The sequence below is a fragment of the Anneissia japonica genome, unplaced genomic scaffold (assembly GCF_011630105.1).
Source record: "Anneissia japonica isolate Jap-2015-1 unplaced genomic scaffold, ASM1163010v1 scaffold287960_len3192837_cov198, whole genome shotgun sequence".
Taxonomy (NCBI): domain Eukaryota; kingdom Metazoa; phylum Echinodermata; class Crinoidea; order Comatulida; family Comatulidae; genus Anneissia; species Anneissia japonica.
This window is the reverse complement of record NW_022712725.1, coordinates 1,709,927-1,734,104: the sequence shown is the minus strand read 5'-3', so window position 1 is coordinate 1,734,104 and position 24,178 is coordinate 1,709,927. Positions and strand designations below refer to the sequence as shown.

Sequence of the window (24,178 nt, the reverse complement as noted above, 5' to 3'; positions counted from 1 at the left end):
TATAAAAAGTATTTATTAAAGTTTTCATAGGTTTGTTTTAACGCCAGTTTGTGTTACCTAACTATGTAACTTAATTCATTCTAATTAATGATAGCCACGGATTTGCCAATAACAGGCCCTTAAAATTTTTGCTATAGATCGACTACAATGTACATTAATATTTAATACTTTTAAATCAAATTTAGACCAATCTTAATATTGTGATTTTAAATAGCAGAGGTGGATTTAAGGGTGGTAAAAAAAAATTAATAAAAAAAAAATTAAAAACAAAGAAAGAAAAATTGATCGCCCAAACGCCTCCCCCTTTCGGACATCTCTGGATTTTCCTCTGAATTGGCCTGCATGCCAGCAACTAAAGAATATAGGCTATTTATTTTTAACATTGTTCTGTGTATATCATTTGATTTTCGTATAATTTTTGTAGAATTTCAAATGAATGTACCCACTGTTGTCTTCTAATCGGATTAAAATCTGACCGAATTTTGGCCGATATCGAAAAAAAAATTGGCCGAATTTGGCCGTGAGATGGCGTGTGTTTGCGGCCGTGAAGCCTGTGTCGACTATCTGGCAACCCTGCTGGCCATGGCATGCGCACTGTGTGTACGCTGTTGTTTGTAATTCCTAGTTGAGGCTCCATTCCGTAGGAATTGGTGGTATATTGTACGTTTTCTGCATTCTTTTAATATTTATAAAAGCTAATTAGTAGCTTAATTGTGTTTTCAAACAATGATATGGTCTGAAACGTAGCCTACCAACACTAGGGCCCTACTATACTAGGCCTAACCTAGGCTAGCTTACTGTACTACTAGCTAGCTTGGCCCTGGGCCTCCAGGCTCCAGGCCTATAATACTATCTGCTGCTAGACAGCCCAGCTAGGCCTAGGCTAGGCCTGGGCTAGGCCTAGTACTTGCAGTAGCGCCTAGTAAGGGCTTACACATGCTGAGTGATTAGCGTCTTTTTGGCTAGGCTAAACTAGACTGTAAGTAAGGCCTGCGAATTACAGACGATCGGTCCCACTTTCAAACTGGGCTGATCTAGGCTATTATTTATATAGGCAAAACCATTTCAGCCCATATTGTTGTTGTTTGTTGATGTTATATGATGAAGTTATATAATATTATAGGACCGAAATAAGTCTCTTATACAGTAGGCCACTGAAGATATACCTCTAGCCTACGGCAAAGAGTACAGAAAAAATACTGTCTCGAAAAGGGCTACCACAAATTTAGATTAGAGAGCATCCTTCAAACAAGAGTGTATACACATGTAAAAATAGTTTTTATCGAATACGTGCTGTGTGTAGAGAATTATAATAGGGCACCCCTACCTCATGGTAGTACACCATTTGTTTGTTTCATTGCGTGCATACAAATCAGAGTAGTCAGACCTCTTGCCAATCTATACTCTTCAAGTTTTCAGCAGAGGTTTTTTAAAAAGAGCATGCATTATCATAGAAATGCACTTGCAGAGAATTGTACTATTATATTTACTATGACTGTAACAGTACTTTAAAGATATTCATTTATAAACTATGTTTTCATTTTTTTTCTCTTACAGGCCGAACTAGGATAGGATGTCACTGGAAGGCCAACACCGCCCTCGCTGTTTCTTTGACTTCACTGTCAATGGAAATACTGGTAAGAACTGAGTAGATCTTGTTTTCTAATTAATGAGAGCAACCGGTTCACGCGTTCATTCACGCATAAATACGGTACAGGTGCTAGTTATTATATTGGGTTTTTTGGAAAAGCTAATAAGATAGAAATTTTTAAATTATTAGGATGTTTATTTGTACAAAAAAAATTAATATTTAAAATGTTCATTTGTACAAAAATAAAATATCTTAAAATTGAAAAAACAAAAAAAAATTCTTAAATTTTGAAAAAAAAAAATTGAATACCAAGACGCAATTCGAACTCACAACCTTATGTTCTTTAGAACACATCCTTAACCAACCGTGCCATCCATGTGACGTGCCCTATTAGTGGTAATGGCAGTAATGTACAGTCCTTGCTGAAACCCCTGTTTTGTTTTGTAGGTGTAGGGGGAACCCTGGGGTCCAACTTAAAAAATTGGCAATGAACGTTTGTTGGAAATCACCTCTAGTTTATGTATACAAAATTTCCTGCACTTATGTTAAAATCTGGCGACGCTGGATGCTTTTAAAGTTTTTGGTAATAAGAACGAGAACAAGAACAGCAGTGAGGCTCTGGTGTCAGTGCCCAACAACTGATGAACATTTTGATAAACTTTACTTTTATTGATTTGAGTGTATGTATACAGTGCAAACACACCTATGCTTTGTAGGCCTATTACCTAGGCCTAAAATAATGACAGTCGACCTTCCCATTTACAAACTTCCCATTTACGAACCTTCTATTTTACGAACGTTCAGCAGATGACGTCATCGCTAGATTTATTCATCTAATTTTTGCTATTTTTATTTATTATAAGAAAAACGAATTACAAAGGTCATTAAAAATGCATTATCCTACTCTGTCTTATGGTTACCTGCGGTCTAAATGCACTTTAAATCGGATCAGCTAGTTTGAGTATAAATGTATGGTAACATCAATTTTTTATCCTTTTAAGAATAAATCACTGTTCGGATATTCAATAAGCATCTATATTATTTGTTTTTCACTGTCAAAAAACGATTACGGTAGCAAGCTGCTCTATTTTTAGAAGATGACATCAGCAATTACCCATCATTCAACGCTACAGGTACCAAAACCACATGTTTGGAAGTCAGGAAGGTCGAAAAAAATAGGAACCGTTTCTGTTTTTAAATTATACAAAAATACCTTATAAGCCTCTAATTAATATCAATGTTTGTTTACTAATTTGCTACAAATTACGGAGAGATGCCAGCTAAAGTTTGCAGAGAGCTGCTGCTAGGCCCAGCTAAACCTTGGCTAAACCACCACAGCCTATTAGTGTCATGGAAGATTAGGTTGGTCTATCCATGGAACGATTTCCTTAGCCTATTGTGAATCGATATTTAAATATTAGTTTGTCTTGCATTACCATTTAATTGATTCTTCAACAGTTTCTATGAATGTTTATTGAACACTTAAATGATCCCCAAATATGGTCCACTCCTGTTACATTCAGGAGATTTGGAAGTCATATTAATTTTGTAATTCCTAACAATGTTATAGAGGACATAATTATTCTTTACCTTTTCAAGAATTTTGTGAGCCCTGATTTTTGCGATTGTCTCATTAACGGAAATCACTAAAATTAAAAGGTGAGCAAAAGACATCGGCTCTACAGCACTGAATACCATGTATTTTGTTACTTTGTTTTGATACCTTTTCCCTGTTTTGATTTTGCAGTCGGGAGAGTAGTATTTGAACTGTATGCTGACATTTGCCCTATCACCTGTGAGAACTTCAGAGCACTATGTACAGGTATATTTTATGGTTATCTATTATTATATAATATAATATCTGTGGTTATCTATTATTATATAATATAATATCTGTTCTAACTTTTCAGTTTCTCTGACAGCCACTGGGCTATCTACACATTCTTTTTTTAAAGTATATACTATCTGATTCTGAAAGGATTTAATTACTTATTTAAATGCATCAAATGTAATCAACCTCTAAGTTTGATAGAATTTTCAACACACAGTTTACTAAGCAGGGTAGGCATAATTTTGCACACAAACGCTAGTTGTTTGTCTAGCCCAGTGTACATACCCAGACAATACCGCAGCTCTGTTGTTTACAATAGCCATGGGGAATTCCTGGGTGTATAGGTAATTTTACAATGTTTTAATGTTTTTAATATAGCTTTTAATGTATATATCTTATATGTTTAAAGTGTATTGGTCTATGAATATTTTTAAATTCTGTACAGCACCGATGAACATTTTTAATGGATATTGTTTTGCACTTTATTAAATGAAGTTATTATTATTATTATTATTATTATTAATAATTAAATAGAGATATACTGTAAAGTGATGAATTAATACACTAGGCACTTTATTATGACATCGAAAAGGGATGAATAAAATCACCAAACACATGGTTTTATTTGTAGGACTACACATTATTATATTGTATTTTATGTACCGTAGGTAACATTGTCAGTTCAAAATATATGTTTATTGAGTTGTACATACTTATTGAGTCAAAATTCACCACAAATTAACCCAACCTTGATTTTACGAATTTCTGGATTTACGTACACCCTCCGGTCCGGTGCTGTACATAAGAATGAGGTTCTACTGTACACTTATTGTTTGCTTTATACAACATTCACTGTCTAATGCATTGTGCTACTGTATGGGCAGCAGACCATCTATCCTCATAGGGTGAAAATGTCAAAGGTGGCGTTTCACCATCTTACATTTACTTCTAATCAGATCACTATGTTTGATCAGCAAAATGAGTGAATGAATGAATAAATTAACGATATATGTAGTCAGATGTGCAATGCAGTTTCACTAATTGTGTGGAACGATTAGTTTAGTCACATGTGACACGTGATCTTCCAATCAAATCTCAGTGGGGGTTGTGTATAAAATGTTAATGTTCATTTAAAAATAAACAATGATTTTTAATGTAAGTTTATGTATCTGTAGACCAGATGTCTTTGGCATATTCCATTGCTTATTCTTGGTGATAAATGACTCTATTGATTGACCATTTTGATAAGATATTCTCGCTTTTGTCTAGGTGAAAAAGGACTTGGAAAAAATACGGGCAAACCCCTCCATTACAAGGACACCCCTATTCATAGAATAGTCAAGGATTTTATCATCCAGGGTGGTGATTTTAGTGCAGGTAAGCTTATAATTAATTAATTAATTAATCAATCAATTAATTCAATTAAAAATAAGATCAATTGTTTATAATCTAAGGCGATCTGAGAGTTTTACATTTCTAATGTTTTCCTTTGATTCATCAATTTAATCCAGATTTTAAAATGCAATGCTGTAAAGTTTATCTTCAATGTGGAAGTGATATATAGACTAGCAATAACAGAAAAAAAGATTCATTTTCAACAATGAAAACTTAACACTACGATTGATTATGTTTGAATCAAATCTGGTGCTGCCACTGGCCGTTCTAGAATACTGTAAGAGCTTCACCGATGCATCAAAAAATATATAAGAACTGCAAATCCATTATGATTTATCAGTGAGTTATTTTTGTTTTATTTTTGTTTTTATGGTAATCAAATTGATATTTTTTAATATGCATTAACATGTTTGCTTTTTTTGTTTTTGTGATCCATAGGAAATGGGACTGGAGGGGAGTCTGTTTATGGTAGCACTTTCAAAGGTGAGACAACATCAGGATAACTTGCAATTTCTTTTTTCTTTTTTTTTTATTTTCCCTGAAAGTGGTAGGCAGGAAATACTATTGGCTCTAGTTTTATAAGTTCCTTTAATTAATAATTTTACTAAAAGTGAATGGTTTTTTGTATGTTAGAGTATAGTGTCAAGCTTCACAAAAGTATATTTGCTATGAACAAGGTAAATGCTGATTTTGTTCAATTTTAGGTATGTACTGTAAACAAATTAGTACATAACAGGTATTGTAAAGAAAGTGTACACTTGCTTTAATGTTCATGTTAAAAGGAATAAACAAATACTGTCCTTGTTTTCGTGAAAGTACAGTATAATAGACAATTTTGTATAACTCATACATAGATTCTAGGCATCTGATAGGTTAAGAAGCGGGGCAATAGAAAGTACTATTCCCCTCAAAAATACTACTTTTTTGACCTGTCGCGATGTGCAATATCTAGGCCCCACATAATGTAGCTCTCTGACTATAAAGGGAACTGCGACCTCTACGATGAAAGAGATTGGCCTTGGCCGCGCCATGGAGCAGTGAGTAGACGATAAACAAATATGGAGTCTAGGATAAGGCCCTAGTCAGTTTGAGCTACTGGATAAGAAGGACTATCCTAGGCCTACCATTACTTCTTGATGAAGCCGATAGCAAAACCACCAAAAGACAAATTAAGTATGTCTTGTCAATATTTGACAAATATTGCAAGACGGTGGGTGCTGTTGAAATTGAGGAAATCAGCAAAGAAGAGCTAGGCTAGATAGACACACACTTTGATCGCCTATCTAGGCTAGTGTACTGTAGTAGCTAGTCCGACTTCTCTCTAGGCTAGGCTAGGAAGTAAGTACTTTTTTAGGCCTCGTAGAATCTATGTATGAGGTATACAAGCCATAAAATGCTTGCACTTAAATTAAACATCTAGCGTGAACCACTTTAATAGTCTGTCAACAAAGCGAGCTGGGGTATTTCAGCATCGTCGGCCAAGAATGGTCTGCATATTAATAACCACAACCTTAACAGCTGTGCCAAACCACCTTTCCCAGTTATTATTTTTATTATTCTTCATTTTCATTATATTACATTATTTTTTGTAATTACAATTCATTAAAATGTTTCACGATTTCTCTTTTTACTCTTAAGTCAACAATAATGAACTAAATATTTAATTGAAACCATACTTTACTGTGATTATATTTTAAGCTAAATTATTTTTTATGTTATTAAATATTGTCTATATTTGTATGGCTCAATGCTGACAAAGATATGTAGCTATAGATCAATAATTGTGGTGAAGACAAGCCAAACCAGTCACTCCTCGCAAATCATGTTTCGGAAATAATGGCCAATACATGTTGAAATGTCAACATTTTTTAAATCTATTTTATTTCAGTGATTTCATGTATATGTACATCATGCTATGTTGTTGTTTTCCCCATTTTCAACATTAAAACAACATGTTTTAACAATTTGGTGTTGGCCTGAGAAATATCTGAAATCGTAAACTTTGAAGGCTGATTTCTTTAAATACTGTTCTTTAAACAGCTGTATGTTTAAATTTAAAATTTTTTTTTTCTTGACATTTCGATTATGTACATCGAACGCTTTCTTTCCAGCTAGTTTTTAAGAGTGAAGCTATATTATTTATTTAATTATACTAACATGCCAACATGCACAAACTAAGAAAAATGGATTTTTCGTTTTCAAAAGCAGAAACAAACTTTCAGTGGGTTATCAAAAGGTGCAGCGTTGCAATCATTTTGATTTTCTAGAATGGCTTACTGTAGCTTGGTTAGGGCTAGATGTGAAGATTAGATTTCCCTATAACATACCTAGGCATAGCAGTATTCGTCTTGCTGTATAACTTGACTAGGGTCTATACACATGCATCAAGTGTGGTTATTCTAATAGTAAAAACATAATGATAAGCAGGATAAACTGCCTTTGTAGGCCTGTAAATCACCCTTGACTACGATGATGAAACTAAACTACAGTTTGTGTTTTAACAACAGAGCATGTACAGTGCATTCCATTTTCACAAAGAGACACAAACTTCACTCTACATGTAAACAACATATGCTGTGTGTATTCTGATCTTTTTAACGAACAGACAACAAATTTTCGTGCTAATTAACAGTTTATTAAAGTTAAGAAAAGAAAAAATGATTTGAACATTTGAATTGTTATAATGCTTTATCTTTAAAAATATGTAAAAAATATTCAAAATTTTGATATCTTGATAGTGAAATTTACGGTTTTATGGTTCACTTCAAACACATTTTTCTTAAAACGTTGTTTCGGTCGAAATTGAAGTTTATGTCTCTGTGAAAACAGTGATGGAATTGTTTACTGGACTCCTAATTTAATTCATGTCTTGGTTTCTGTTAATTCATGTCTTGGTTTGAGTTTGTTCAATTTGTCAGGCTGCAGAAGTCAATCAAACCAACTGTCAGCAGCTCTGTTAGACTTGATTTATTGACTGCTGGTTTACAAATAATGCTTGCTTTGCCCATGGTTTTGCCCAAATTGAATAAGCAATGATTGTCCAGCTGTAATCCCTTGAATTTATTTCGTTACATGATTAATAACTTGATGTAAAATAATATTTATTTATTTCTTATTTATTTCAAAATTTAAAAAAATAAAATTTATAATATTTCGTAATGGGGGTATTACAGCAAAGCTGACACTAAGAGGCCCTCAAGCAATACATAGAAATATATAAATAGGTAGGTTAATATAAAAAATACTATAAGAAAAATATAAAATCTATAAATTACGTTAGTTATTAACTATCAATGAATACAAATTTAAAGAAAACTGTTTTTAAATTGACATGAAAAAAAAATGAATTTAAAAAAGAAATGCACAGATATTTAGTTTCCTCATAATAATAATAATAATATATAGGTTTTTAATATAGCACCCTATAATAATTTCTCAGAGCACTAAAATTAGCTAAAATTACACACAAAAATGAAAAAACAAAAAAAGAAGTAAAAATCAAATATTAAAAAGATGTACTGAAGTTTCCTGTTCAAGATTGCCAAATGTATTGAGATTAAATAACAGGATGGATAATAAATAATAATATAGTTGGGTTTATATAGCATTAGCACATCATTGAAAAAAAATACCTCTTGTGTTTTTGATATACTGTTAATTAAACTTTAATAATTTAAGCATTAAATTAAGCAATAATATACTAAAGCAATACTAAACTACTATATTAAATTAAGCAATACTAATACTATATTTTATTTCAATTGTAAACAAAATATTTTCCATAGATAATGTTTTGTTTACAATTGAAATAAAATATATATTACGAAATCTGTATGATCATTTAAAGTTAATAATAATAAATGAATAAATTATTTGTATCCAAAGATGACAATTTATGTGAATAGAATTTATAAAAAATTAGTTGGCTGTCAACTTATGGCCTAGATGTATGTATCTTGTCTAGGCTAGTCCCTAACCTAGTAACCTAGTTAATTTGTTAAAAAATAAAGTGTTTTTAGTGATGATATCACAAGTTTTAGACATCCTAGAAAATTTAGGACACTAGCTTGAAGATAATTGAGCTGGTGCGATGTGAAAGTAGACATGCCTTAAAAGCCGTCGTCTACTGTTACCCGTCAAGTTGTTCAATCTCCTTACAGCTGCCATTTTGAACAGGAAACTTCTGTACAGATAAGGAAACTAATCAACATCGTCAATGATTTTCTTAAATTACGAAGGACTGCAAATAATAATATCAATATCAGGAAATTATTGAATTAAATTAGTATGGAACAACAAGAAAAAAAAAAAAAATATTTTTTTAAAGCCAGGCTCCGGAAGAAAACAATTTTTGTACAACACAACTGATTTTTCTAAGACTAAAAAAGAGTGTTTGGTGAAAACTTGAAATATTTAGTGAAGTACAGATTTTTGAATGTTTAAAAACTTGGGAAAATAGGTGGTTATGCTTTTTCACCCCAGATTTTGAATATTCAAATCTGTACTTATCAACCGTTTTTTTTTTTTCTTTAACACCCATTTTGTTTCTTTAAAGACGTAGAAAAAGTAGGAAAGTTTCATTGATCTTTAATCTTATAAAAAATGACAGGATAGCAATAATAAGATCAACAAACACAGCAAAAAGATGCGCAGAATGATGAATTATGCTCATCTTTAATCTTGACCATACTGTACAGTACAGTCCCTGGGCTGTCGTCACATTTCTTTTTTTTTTTTTAGTCCCAGCTTGCAGCAACTTGCTAATGAGCTACGCCTGACCATTAATTCCCTGTAGTGTTCGCATGTCCCTGGACAAGAGCAATTCAATGTTATGATTTTTAATTTTGGCAAATTATTATTTTGGCAGCATGACCTTGTTTGTACACATGGCTTCAATATAGCTATCACATGACAACTACAATGTATCTGGTATTTAACTACAGTGTACCCCTACAAACAAAATAGAATAACCCAAATTATCATCCTGAAGTTTTCTTACTTCTCACCAAGGCCACTGGTTAAGTATCACTATCAGTACCAGAGCAGGTACACAAGCCTGAAGGCCTTTTTTGGGTTTACTTACTTTTTTTAAACATGGAGCTATTATTAGGAAAGGAATGTTCTACCAGATTACATATGTGATGGAATATTTACTTGATTTTGCAATTGTTAGTGATTATTTACCATTATGTTTCTCAACAGTTGCAGTGGTATGTAACTTTAAGCATTTCACTTTATTTTTGCCCAGAAATTTCAGTAAGAACTTTTACAAAAATTGTGTAAGTCATTCAAGATAGGTGTGCAGGCAGATGTTCCACTGTGTAACCTATTACCGTAAAATTATTGAGACATAAATGTGTGCAAAATTATAGCAGAAAGTGGCCTTATTTTTGAGATGCAGAGTCTGATACTTAAACCTATTTTCTGTTTAAAATTTCACATTTATAAGTATCACAAGTTTTAAATTGAGTTTATTGTTGTGACCAGTATGTTTATGGGTAATGCCCTTGTTTACAGCATTTTACACCAATGTATGCTGGATACATATGTGGATCAGTAATTGCTTCAGTACAGGTATACCCTGTATTGAATTTGTTTGCAAGTTGCTAGATTCGGCCTTGTCTCGTGCAGTTGCCATGCTGTACAGTAGGGCGTTGTTTGACTTAGCGTCATTTCCTGTATCATGGACGAGTATATCACTGCCAATTTCTCTGTCTCACAGTTCTGATATTATGCCTAGGCAAATTCATAAAAACACAACAGGAAATTTGCGCAAAACCAATAAATTTGAACCATAAAAATTGAACAAAAGAATTAAGTCAAAACCTTGGTAGAATAAACCTCTTTCCACTTAGGCATACTGAATGACTAGTTGGTATATTCAGAGAGGTATAAAGTATTCTCTATTTGGTATAATACAAGGTGAGGAAAAATCATTACATAATTTTAAAAAAAACATCTACCAGTACATCAAATTATCAGTTTATTGTAACTCTAAAAGCTAAAAATAAAAGCATATTCCGGTAAATGCTATATTAAAGTTTATAAATTTGTAAACGGTAGAGATGAGGACATTTGCGGGAGTCATACCACTTTAAACATGCACAAAAAAAAACGTGTTAAGATACGTCAAAATATAATTAACATTATACTGTAATATAGATGTTTTAAAAACTAATATAACATAGAAAAGTTCTACCACAGTCTTTTAAGTATACGCCCACCGGGTGTACACCCTCCCCCAACTTAATGCTCAATTACATAACAGCCTTTTCTCGTGTAGGCTATCATTTGAATATAGTACAAGAAAGAACACTAAAATCTTTATAGCAACATAATTAAATTATAAGTTAAATTACAAAATACAGTAAACATTTGATAATCCAGAATTTTTTTTTTATCTTGTCTGTGAAAGTGAGGGTTAGTTTTTCTTGAATTATATTGTTTTCCAGGACTTTTACATATTGTCCATGGAGGTAGAAATAATTTTTTATATGCATGGTAATGCTTGACTTAATAGCCTGGTTTTGTCCTTGAAACTTTGTTGTCATGGTAAATGAAGTAATTATGGTAATTGTAATTTGAGTTGTCTTCCAATTTCCACAAACTTTAGAGGAGTGAAGAAATTACTTTTTTTATAGACTACTGTATGATATAACAAAGAAATCCCTCAAATTTGAATTGTATTTTATTTATGTATTTAATTTGTCAATGCAATTTGGGTGATACAAAACTTGATAACATTCAATTTGCACATAAAAATTAAATTTCTACAAGTTGATCTTCTACTTGAAAAACATAGACTTACTGTATAATATATATTAAAAAATGTAGTTGAATTACTTGGTTTTTTAAAATGTAAATTAAGCATTATAAGTTTGTGAATAGTTGAAAATGAAATACAATTTGTGAGTTATGTGCTGTAAGATGTTAGATTTGACAATCAAAAAAATCATATTATCAGTTATTTGTTGGAAAACAGGTGGTAGTTAAGCGTTCACATCTTCCATCTGATTCATATTGCATTTGATTATTACATACATTTCTTGGGTTTTTTGCACCTTGTTGCCATAATAATTAGATTAGAAAAATGAGATTGAATCATGATTGTATTTAACTTACAGTATCTGACACATGACAACTTTCTCTGATTAGTACACAATCATATGTGCATGAAGACCCCAACAGAGGTCATACTGTGACCTTTTAATTGCACCACCCTTTGGGAAGCGCCACCTATGTAAGCATTCTCTTTAAGTGCCGTAGAAGTGCGCACTAGATTACTCCGTAGTTCCCTTGGAAATGAGGTGTGAAGAGTTCGACAGTGCCACCAAATTGCTGATTCTAATGCACAGCAGGGCATCGTGGGAAGTCTGGTTACATTTATGTCAAGGTTGTTTCTACACAATGAGGAGGAATTAGAACTTTATACAATGTTAGATATTACCAATGGCTACGGTCACACTAGCGTCTCAAGCCTGGCTTGACTCACCGCGGGTGAGATTTCAAGCCTGGCTCGAAATTCTGGGTCGGTCATACTAGTTGTCATCGACTGTGATTGGTTGACAACCAACGAGGAAATGTCAATCTCGTCAATCCAGGGTCAATATGGGTGCTGAGCCGGGATCGAGATAGGTAGATTGAGATCGAGGTCACGCCAGACGCGAGTCGGTGCAGATGCGGTCACATTACGAAAATCTCACCCACGGTGAGTCAAGCCAGACTTGAAACTCTAGTGTGACCATAGCCAATATCTCATTCATTTATCCAAGCTTATAGGTAATTCTATCAATATGTTTTTTCTTTTGGTCTCAAGTTCCTTTCCCAGAAAAATATTTATATGGTCACATAATTAACTTAATTCTGTATATTAATTTTTCATATTTTCATAGATGAAAATTTAGAGTTAAAACATGACCAACCTTTCCTCCTCTCCATGGCCAACCGTGGCAAGGACACAAATGGATCACAGTTCTTCATGTAAGTTATTTATGTTATTTCAACAACAATATTATAATAATCAGTTATGCTGTAAAAGCTGTAAATATATAGTGGTTTTGATAAATATACTGTACTATATTGTACTGTTAATTGAAGTTGTTAAAATATCAGGCATTTTATACTTAGGGCACTGTAATCCAAAGAGACAAAACACCTGTCTTATTGTATGTATAGTAGGAGTAGGAAGTTTCAAATATTTCACATTTTTAATGAATCTAATATTAGGTAATATTATATTTAATCTCCTCAAAGGTGGAGGTTTTTGGATCCCTCAGTAGGGAAGTGATAGTTGGATTGGCTTTGTCTGTGCTCCTTTGTCAATAACTTAAATTCCTTTAAAGTTTCAACAACATAATATAGTACTTTCTGAAAAAAGGGGTCAAAATTAATTGAAAAGCTGCATAAAATGATGTGAACAGCCTTGAGTAGAAAATACTGAATGTTTTGTAAGCCAGAAGGCAATGAAGTGCAATTATTTTGCCCCAGTGCAGCCTTGAAAAACTGTTACCTATACATTGTAAATACCAGAGCATTATTGTTGGCGCGATTCCAGAATCTAAAACTGAATTCCTTTTTGTAATTTAGGGGCCATTCATTGTTTCTGTTATTTTTTAAGATAGTGTAAAACATATGTACGCTGGGGGTGGGGCTAATTGTGTTTACACATTTATGAAAATGACAAAAATAATATCAGAATGATTACAATCTTCAGTCTGTTCTGTGAATGTTGAGGGTAGGAGGGGGGTCACAAGAAATAGTATGTTTTGTACTCTCTTTAAACACCTTAAAAATTACCCCTTTCATCAATAGAAATTTGGCACAGTTTAATACTTTATTTCTGTATCGTAATATTTCTGACATAGCTTATTATACAGTATTCCCTTGCTATGCATGCTAACATACAATACATTAACTTAATCATCATTATCATTATTATTCAAATCAACTTCACCACCTGTGATTGATGATTCTTGGTCTTTACTTTATTTTATATTAAAATCCACACACCACAGTGCATAGCTAAAGCTTATTCAAGAGTTAGAAATAAAATTGAAACCTAGTCATACAACTATTTAACATATCCTGTTGATTCATTAATGTCACCAATATTTCAATATTTCTTATCAAAAATGTATTGTGATGGTCCACTAAAGTCTGTTCCAAATTGATAGGCTCAATTTTTTTCTAGTCATTTCCTAAAAACTTAAATGTAGTTGATTACATACATGTACTATGAATATGTTGTCAACACACCCATAGAATTTATAGCTGCTTCCGAGTGGCTGGGCGAGACAAACAAAATCATGCTAAATATTGTTAGCATTAGAAAAGAAGCTGGTTTGTTCAACCTCTTGGAATAGCAACCCAAAGCTTTGTCCAACTTCTATTTTTTAAAATTTTAATTTGAATTCAAAGGTGGGTGGTCCGTCACTTACACTGTACAGAATAGAAACAATCAACGAGTATGATACTTTAAAAAGCCAACACATAAATTGAGCAAAAAGAAAGCAAAAATCAAATATATACAAATTCAGCAAAACTATAGGGTGTATGCAGTACCATTAGATAGTGAATAGGGTGTTTTTTGAATACTTTACTTGAACAGTCCCTAGGCTGAAACACCCCTTTAGGAATAATAGAATAATCTGTTCCTGGAACCCTTTGCATATTAATTCTTCCATTTTCATTGAGATTTGTACATTTAAAAGATCACCCCTTTTATGAAAAGGAAATCCATGCTAATGTTCTGCGTGTTCCAATGAACATGCACATTTACTGCAAAGCACCAAGAAGTCCAAAAATAGGCTTGATATAAGACCTGGAAGGATATAAAGTACTGTGTATTTTCAGGCTTATTTACCCGAAGCCCCCTCCATGTATTATCAAAATGCAGAGCCTTGTTACTGATACCATCAAATAGTTATTTGAATGAAAAAGCATATGGTATAATTACTTTTTTATAAAGAAGAGATTGAAATGCGAAGATAATTTTTTAATCATACTTTCCTACCTTTTTAGTGGCTGGCAGGTAAGTAAGTGCATCATGAATAGTTTTATCACTTATTTCTTATGAAATTTATTTATATTAATGTTAATATGTTCACTGAAATGTCTTTTTTTGCTATGTGACTATTATTTACAGAATTTGGCTGCTTGCCAAGACAAACAAGGTAACTGATTAGCATGCAGTGATTATAAGGTCAAAGGTTGAAACTTAAATTCAACATAATTACTCAATATTATGTATTTATGATCATTTTTAAAACATTATTTTTAAAAATTGGAATATTTAGTAGGCTGTTATTGCATATATTAATGAATTTGTTTATATGAAACGACTTTTATGGAGAAACTCCTCCATATTGATGTGACAATAAATATTTTTTGGGAAAAAAAAGTATTGTACTCATCAGAATTTGAACATAAGAGTCTAATTCCTGCTAGGTGCTCATTCCAACTGAGCTCTGAGGCCAAGCTAATAACATGGTCTCATAGCAACTCAAAAGAGCAACCAAATTGTACTGTAATCTAAGGGTAATTTCTATCCAGACTGTCAAATTGAGTTTGACAAAAACATATGCCTAAATATGGTCATGATGACATCATATCATGACCATATACGGTATAAGCAAATCATGACTATATATGTGCATACACCAACTTTTTTTTTGTCAGAGAAAATGTGATATTTGGACAAAGCTTAAAAGTATCAAATCCTAATGCAGACAATATTTTTTTTATTTAAAAACAAATTCTTGTGATCATGTTATTAATGCCTTGAAATATAGTCACTGAAGTTGGTGAACATAACTTTAATTTTATATCACTTATTGGAAGTGAAAAACTTCTTTGTATTTTCGATTTATTGATAAAATTATTAATATTTATCTATCCAGGTAGTAATAATAGTGGTAAGTTGAATTGATGTACTGTAACACTGGATACAAAACAGCTTCAATATTGCTTTCTACTTGAACACTGTAGTATCATTTGTGCGACCTGTTTTGTATCCTAAGTTACCAATATTTTGTTTGTATTATTGATAAATTACAGTATAAATAGAAACTAGTTCGATCTAATGTCTTTACGAAATTTAAGCTTGCTGCTAAAAAGACGTCCAGCTAAATTTCATGGTTTGTTTTGAGTTAACCTTAAAGAATAATTTCCATGCAAGTGTATTCCGGTACCTTATTAATACAATATTATTATTCATCTCTGTATGGATTACTGGTACAAGAAAGTACTAGAGAAAAAAACTCTGGTATTACATATTTTAATATTTCATGAATTGTTGCTTGGGTCAGAATTAATACTTTTCCTTCTCTTTTTTTCTTCTATGAAACCCTTCATCTTTGCCATTGTGAAATTTATGCAACACAGAACTACAAAACCATCTTCTCACTTGGATGGGTAAGTTGAATGAAGTATTGTTTTATTTAAATTGAAGTAAATTATTGATTAGTAATCAAACTCAAGATGATTTGATGTTTAAAGCAGATTTTATGGATAAGTCCAGTGGTTGTTAAAGCAGCAGTGGTTAGAACTTGATTGTTATGGCTGTCGTTGAAGCTATAAAGTGGCTACTGTGAGACACAGTGATGATCGGTACAGTCTTTAATGAAGAGCTACCAATGAGGTAGCCCATGATTGTAAAGGGTAGCCATCCTGGAGGACATTACAGCAGACCACAGATAATGAGTATATCCTTGATGTTAAGGCAGGAATTGAGGAGACTCTTGATGGTTACTGTATAGCAGTCATTGAGGTAGCTCTTGAAAGTTCAGGCAGCCAAAGAGGAATTCCATTTTGGTTAAGGCAACAGGGGGTTACCTGGTATTTTGGTCTACCTTAACCCCTCTGGACAAGATGATCTTGTGCCTGCAGGCAGCATCATGACTGTTTACTCCAACTGCGATGCAACAAGGAGTGTTAAATAGTACTCAAGGTACAGACATGATGCTATCCATTTGGGAGTACAAAGCTATAGGAAAGATTGTGCTTTGCAATATCATACCATCGAAGCAGCCCTTGATGTTCAAGGAAACCAGTGATGTTGCACCTTTTGTATTACTGTATACCAGAAATTGAAGCAATCATTAATTATAGGCTAGGGGGGCTGAGGAAGCTCTTGTTGGATAGGGAAGAATTTTTTATACCTTGTTTTACGAACTTCTTATTTTTTTAATAAATTTTTTGTTTTCTTTATTTTTGCAAATCATTTTGCCAAAAACATCCAGACAAAGGAGAAAATAAAAAGTGAAATTTTATTGGTGAACGTAAATAGTGTAGTAATAGGATGGTTAAAAATGCTTTAAGTTTATATAGTTAGGAAGAAATATACATACCTGTACTGTATTTTATTTTTGGAGATTTCAAGGCAGCAGCAGGCGTAATAAAATCAAAGAAAAACTTTAATTTTTTTCTACAATTTTCATTTTTTTTGTGGCGACGGGTGCGCTAATTGCCTTAAAAGAAAATTTTATTTTTATTCAAAATCACCATTATTTACGGGCAATGGGTTCACAACAAGGTATAAAAAAATCTTTCCTTTTAATTTATAGTATAGTCATTGAATGAGCCTTTAATGGTTTTGACTCATGATGGTTAGTTTTATCATTGAGCAAGTTGGACAGGGTAGACTACATTAAGGCCTTTCCTTTGTATCTTGTATCTTGAGATGATAGCTGTATGTTTTACTCGTTTAATCTGTGATGTAGTTAGTGTGCTATTCGTGATTCACTGATGAATTTGCACCAGGAAGTGAATTTAATCAGTTGACCAATGTTTAAAAAAAAAAAAACTCATCTCCAAGGACCATGAAATTAGTTTCACAGGTGTCACAAAGCTTGTTATCAACTGTTCCACAGTGTAATTCTACAGTATACTATCCATAGAGCAAAGAAACAGTTCCTTTGCTCTATGTACTATCCAACAGAATCAAAGGTGTACAGTATGTGGCATCATGTGCTACTTGATGCTCTTCGACTGTAAACATTATTTTAAATTGCCCAGCCAATCACAATTGGGAAATTTCTTAAATATTGAGGTCTAAAAGACCTCAATTTAAAAAATCAGGACCTTAAAATCTCTGCTGCAAGGGAGATTAGAGGATTCTTGGTCCCACCATGACTCTGGCGCTGAACTTAAATGCCCCATTCCCGGCAAAATTTTAGTTGTTAGGAAAAATTTAATTTTTTTTATATGTTATAAAGATTTATAAATATAATACAAAATTGCTAGTTTAACTGAATTGAGATATTCCTAAACATGAAAAAAATGTAAAATAAGACTGAAATTTGATTTTTTTCTTTGTGTTCCACTCAAAAAATAAACGTGGATGAATTTTTGTTTAATTTTTTTGCGATAGGTCTGCGAAGAAATATAGTAGGCGCCGGAAATATTAGCCTATTCAACACTGCTAGTCTAGGCCTAGCCTTACCTCAATTTAGATTCTGTTTAAATATCAGACATAAAAACGGCCGTCATGATATTTTCCGTTGCTAGTATTGACACTTGTGAAATATAATATTTCATTGGAATTATTTCAAATTTGTTTTAAAAAAATGATTATGACCGAGATTTTGACAATTTAACAAACCATGGAGGTATATCTCCATGAACAATATCCGGCCTACTCGATTGATCGCAGTGTGTGCGATGTGAAATACAAAACTATTGTAATCTCATTAGATAGGGCGCACTTTATTGACTCTATAAAATATACACAAAAGATCTACAACCTCTGAAATGGCGAGTCGAATAGCCAAGCAGTTAGCAGGGGCGTCGCAAGCTATAGCCATAATATTGGCGCTGCTTCGAACGGCACGCTCGTCTATGGTACTGGTGGTAGAACAAGTCTTCTCGGATAAGGACTATAAACCGTAGGCCCAGTGTATACAATGGCTTGTGTGCACTATAAAGAACTCAGTACATCCTTTGAGACAAGTAGGGGGATACCTCGGTGTTCTGGATAGACAGTCCTGTGGTGGACGAGGAGAGTTGCTGGTACAGGGTTACCGGGTAGCACAGACACAAAGGGACCCTTAGAGGCGAAGAAAGTCATTGATCGAGTTCCTAGTCCACATATCAAGCGCCCTGAGCATCTTATATTAGATGGATATGTGTGCTATATAAAACTACACTATTTTTATACTAGTAACGAAGAATTCATAGAGAAAATGGTAATCTCTTATGAGAAATAGTCTCTATTTCTCATTTTTTAAATCCCTTTTGCATAAAACTAAAATGTATGCCAATATTTTTTCATGGTGTATAATAATTAGAGTAATACATATGCATTTTTTAAAAAAAATTCTTTTTTCAGTGAAATTTTTTGGCTTTAACTTAAAGTAAAATAAATTTGCTCATTCACAGCTGGTTTGCAATTCTTTTTTCAGTGAAATTTTTTGGCTTTAACTTAAAGTAAAATAAATTTGCTCATTCACAGCCGGTTTGCAATTCTTTTTTCAGTGAAATTTTTTGGCTTTAACTTAAAGTAAAATAAATTTGCTCATTCACAGCCGGTTTGCAATTCTTTTTTCAGTGAAATTTTTTGGCTTTAACTTAAAGTAAAATAAATTTGCTCATTCACAGCCGGTTTGCAATTCTTTTTTCAGTGAAATTTTTTGGCTTTAACTTAAAGTAAAATAAATTTGCTCATTCACAGCCGGTTTGCAATTCTTTTTTCAGTGAAATTTTTTGGCTTTAACTTAAAGTAAAATAAATTTGCTCATTCACAGCCGGTTTGCAATTCTTTTTTCAGTGAAATTTTTTGGCTTTAACTTAAAGTAAAATAAATTTGCTCATTCACAGCCGGTTTGCAATTCTTTTTTCAGTGAAATTTTTTGGCTTTAAATTATTATACTAGTAACGAAGAATTCATAGAGAATGGTAATCTCTTATGAGAAATAGTCTCTATTTCTCATTTTTTAAATCCCTTTTGCATAAAACTAAAATGTATGCCAATACTTTTTCATGGTGTATAATAATTAGAGTAATACATATGCATTTTTTCAAAAAAAATTCTTTTTTCAGTGAAATTTTTTTTTTAAAGTGAAATAAATTTGCTCATTCACAGCCGGTTTGCAATGCAAAATTTTCACTATGATTTGAAGCATATTGTACTACAGTATTGAAAAAATTGCCTAAGTTGAGTTCATCTTTTCTTTTAAAAATATAGACGAAAGAGTTTTCATTGGTTTTTTTTTTACTCATTTTATTAACAATGATCTACAAGGACACATTATTGATTTATTTCACACCTCTAAAGCAAAAAACTGGAACCATCTGAGGTGTTTATCTTAGTGTTAGTCTTAAATATTTTTAACAGCAGATTGGATAAGCATCGCCTGCTGACTAGAAAAAGAACTGTTGTACTTTCTAGATAGTTGGAATCATACCAAGCTTTTATAGCAGTTTACAAGTTATTAGTTGGCAACAAGATCAAAAAACATATCAAACATCTAGATAATTAATTTATATTGAGTGATGTTGGTGTACTCATAAAGCTGTTGGGTGGTTTGCCTTCCTTAAGATGAAATTGAGTATGCTTATTCAACTGGTTCATTTCGTTGACTAAGATTTTTTGTTGAGTATTATTTTATTATTTTTGTTGACAACAAAAATTAACGTAAACCAGAGTGCATTAATCAGTGTTAAGTTATCCATGTGACCAAAACAAACATGGCTGATTGGTAAGTTTAGCAACAACATATGCATTAATATAATTTAGATTAAATTTCAGTAAATATAAATTATAATATTTACCCACATGAAGTCGAAAAATAATTGTAGTCCAACAGAATTTAAAAACTGGATGAAAACATTTTTTACGAAAAACCATGCCGAGCAACCTTAACTACGCAGCATGTATCGCAGTAAATATGCAATGATTTTGTTTTGTTGTTGTTTCATAACATGTTCTCATAAAACTTTACATTTTCTAGAACATTTTATGTTCGTGAACATAGAATCTGGCAAAAGTTATATTGTACATGTAATATAATTACAGTACAATGTAGGATGACAGGATGCTGTTTAAAAAAAATGTAATAGTAGTAGTACTCTAATTAAGGATCTCTAATTAAAACTGATTGGTAAAAGGAAGGTTGTAGTGGACAATTTTACTCTGTCCATGTTGGAGGGCAAATGTCATTCAGTTAGGAAATGAATTAATGATTAACCAATGTCATTTCTGTAGTATGTTTACCAATTGAGTTATATCATGTTTTTTTACAATCATGCTTTAGGGCATCTTGCTTGTTTGCCTTGTGCTAGGTTTATTTTTTTAAGCGTGTTTCACTTTTAGTTGTATACTTTAACCTTTGTATCTATATAAACGAGTGCAACATTCTATAGGCATTTTTTGTATGTTGTACTTTTTCATCTGTTTTTTTGTTTGTTATTTTTGTTTTTAATTATCCACATTAGACATTAACCAACAAAAGTAAATGAAAAATTAAATAATACGTTGCACTATTTTACAATAGAATCTTTTTACTGGCAACAACTATAATGCTGACACATGTAATTATATGAATAATAGTTCATGAGGTACATTCCTCCAGCTGCAAATACCAATCACCTCTACTTCTACAGTATGTTTTATTATACAGAGTAAAGTAATAGTATGTTAATTAATTCATTGAATTGTATTTGTATTGTGTAATTCCAAAAGGCTTCCGGTAGGGTATATACAGTCTATTTAATCACTAACCGTTTTGCTAAGTTCCCCTCTCTTAATGTTTCTTGATGATTCTTTTTTGTCAATGTTATTTATTTTATGTTTGTTAATTTTATATTAATTTCTTGACAAATAGGGAATTTTTATATTTTGTTGTATTTGTACCAAGTCTGGTAACAGGTAAAATTTGTAGGTCAGGCTATTATAAAGATTCCATGATTTAACCATGAACTTGAAGTATAAAAAGTGATTCATTTGATACTAAAAATGTTAAAGGACTACTATTATATAAACTGTACCTCTTCTGCTACCTTTCAGCTATGCAATAAGCAAAAATCTAGCCTAGATTGTTTTCCAATTCTTTTCATTGTTTATTAAATTAGAAGTTTATCAAGCATGGTCATTCCACATATTTTAGAGATAATTAATTAGGGATCTCAAGTTGGAAGAAATCCCCTCCCTTAGATCTGGTTAAATGAGTTTTCTTTAACATATTTAATTTAATTTTGCTGCGCATGGCACTGACTTCCATAAGACAATTGATGATAATGTAGTAAAATCATGCACTATGTATGATTTTGCGGGAGATAAGGTTATTTTCCGGGAAAGTCTTTGTTGCTTGCGGGAGTACTGTAAGCCGTCCTGATTTCGGGAAGACTATGGACCCCTGCTTACAGTAGTACAGTACAGTATATCTCTAGCAAAGTATCTGTACCAATCCACATTCCATCAACATTCTAGTTACTAGAGTAATAATACCATAGACCATAGTGTCTATGGGTGCGTTCGAGCCAGAAATATATCCGTGCAAGGTCCGTGTATTTACACGGGAGTTAAATGCCATGTGTGGCTCGAACGGGGTAAGATGTAAAAAACATCTGGAACACGCTCGCCTATTTTGACCACCAAATTTAGGGTTATAGAACCGTGTATCGCTGTCAGAGGCCATTATCGCGACCATTAATCATGTTTTAATGACTCTACCGTCTGGCGGTCAACATGAATTCAATTCAACACGCGCGAAAACCATAGGCCTGTCCAGTTTTGCAAAAACAAATGCATTCGCTGACCTGTTGTTAATGTTATAGCATCATCTTCATCATTTCAACATGTCTGTGTGGACCGAACCCATGATACGTTACCTTCTCTCATTGTGGGGGGAGACAGAATACAAAGACAACTGGACGGCACCCGCCGAAACAGCGGTATTTACAAAGAAATAACTGCAAAGATCAAAGAAAAATTTAGGGGAAAGCTGATGGTGACACAGGTCACCAATAAACTGAAGTATTTGCGCTGGGGAGTACAGTACAAGTGCGTGAAGCGTGGTTAGAAACGTAAATATTGCGTGGCATGATGGGATATACTATTGCCTCGCTGACCTCAAACGAGTATTTCCGAGGTAAATTTTTACACGGTTAGACAAGATAAGTTTGTGCTCGAATGCGGGGACCTCCCGTGGTGTAAAGCCGTGCGTTTACCTGTCATATACACGGAATTTAATAGGCGTGTATGGCTCGAACGCACCCTATGGTAAGTACTAAAATTGGTGTCCTTTATTAAGCTACAGTATACCTTTGAGTATGGACTCTTTCCTCTAGCATCCAGGGCCATCTGCCATATTCTCCTGCACCAGATGTTCCTTGGCCTTCCTCTTTTCCTGTTTTTTTGATTATTTTAATCAAAGCATGTCTAGTAATAATTACTTCCTGTGAAAACTACCTGTCTTGTTCTGTTGTAAATAAAAATAATATTTGGCATACTTGGGTCTTTGCTTTGACGGTTACAAGCGCACTGTAACAAAAGTAGTCCACAATAAAAGAATAACTTAATCACTATTCACTATCTTTGACTACACAGAGAAAAAGCTAGTTTACTGTAGCTTTTTAGAGTTTTTCAAGGTCAATATAATTTATATTTTTCTGAGCTACTCTGATCAAGTTTTAAATAATGAACAGTGGTTGGAAAGGTTCCCGCTATTGGCAATAGAGCGTAACGAAAAAATGTTGGTGAAATTAATTGTAATTTTACTAGAGAATACTTGCGTTATACCATGGAGGTATTATTGAGAAGGAGATCACTCGAAAAAGCTACGCGCACGCAGCGCTATGCAAATGAACCAAGATCAAAGCTGCCGCAGCGCGTGAAGAACGTTTGTGCAATGCCTTTGAAGTCCCATGTGTTCCCCGCCATCAAATTTTCAGCAGGCATAGTTTACCAAAAAATTGAACATGGCGAAATGGAGAGCACCTTCTTTTCTCGATGCGCACTACATACAGTCAATCACTATGGCTGCGCAATCGTTTCCATTTTGAAGCTGATACATCTATCTCTCATAAAATATCAAACATTAATATTTTCCACCAAAAAAAGTTTCGAATTTAATGGAACATTTACATGACCTTTAAAAGTATAGTATATTTCAACTTCAAAATCCATAAATTGGTCAAAATTCGCCAATTCTAATTTTAACAGATATTAATTAATAAATGATTGAGCATTATAATAATCTAAGTCATTTTAGGGTTAACGAGGGTTAACTATTCGAAAAATCAATCCAAAATCTGAGTATTTTTCAGTTTTACGCTGACTTAGCTTTATAGACGAACCAATCAATCTTTAGACAAAATTATAATGAACACAGAAGTAATTTTAACATAAATATTTTACGGAATCC

The 24,178-nt window shown here is 32.8% G+C and overlaps 1 protein-coding gene across 2 annotated transcripts in view; it reads left to right on the top strand.

Moving 5' to 3' along the window:
• The first annotated feature begins 529 nt into the window (after window positions 1-529).
• Window positions 530-24,178, top strand: part of LOC117107972 (peptidyl-prolyl cis-trans isomerase G-like) — a 35,373-nt gene continuing 11,724 nt past the window's right edge. The window contains exons 1-7 of one of the 2 annotated variants that reach the window (XM_033249781.1): window positions 530-660; window positions 1,558-1,637; window positions 3,339-3,413; window positions 4,692-4,799; window positions 5,256-5,300; window positions 12,710-12,797; window positions 16,200-16,229. In XM_033249781.1, the coding sequence (XP_033105672.1) occupies window positions 1,574-1,637; window positions 3,339-3,413; window positions 4,692-4,799; window positions 5,256-5,300; window positions 12,710-12,797; window positions 16,200-16,229 (410 nt within the window). In that variant the 5' untranslated portion in view covers window positions 530-660; window positions 1,558-1,573. Of the gene's footprint in view, window positions 661-1,557; window positions 1,638-3,338; window positions 3,414-4,691; window positions 4,800-5,255; window positions 5,301-9,851; window positions 10,028-12,709; window positions 12,798-16,199; window positions 16,230-24,178 lie in introns of those variants that run through there. The other variant, XM_033249782.1, reaches the window with a different exon arrangement.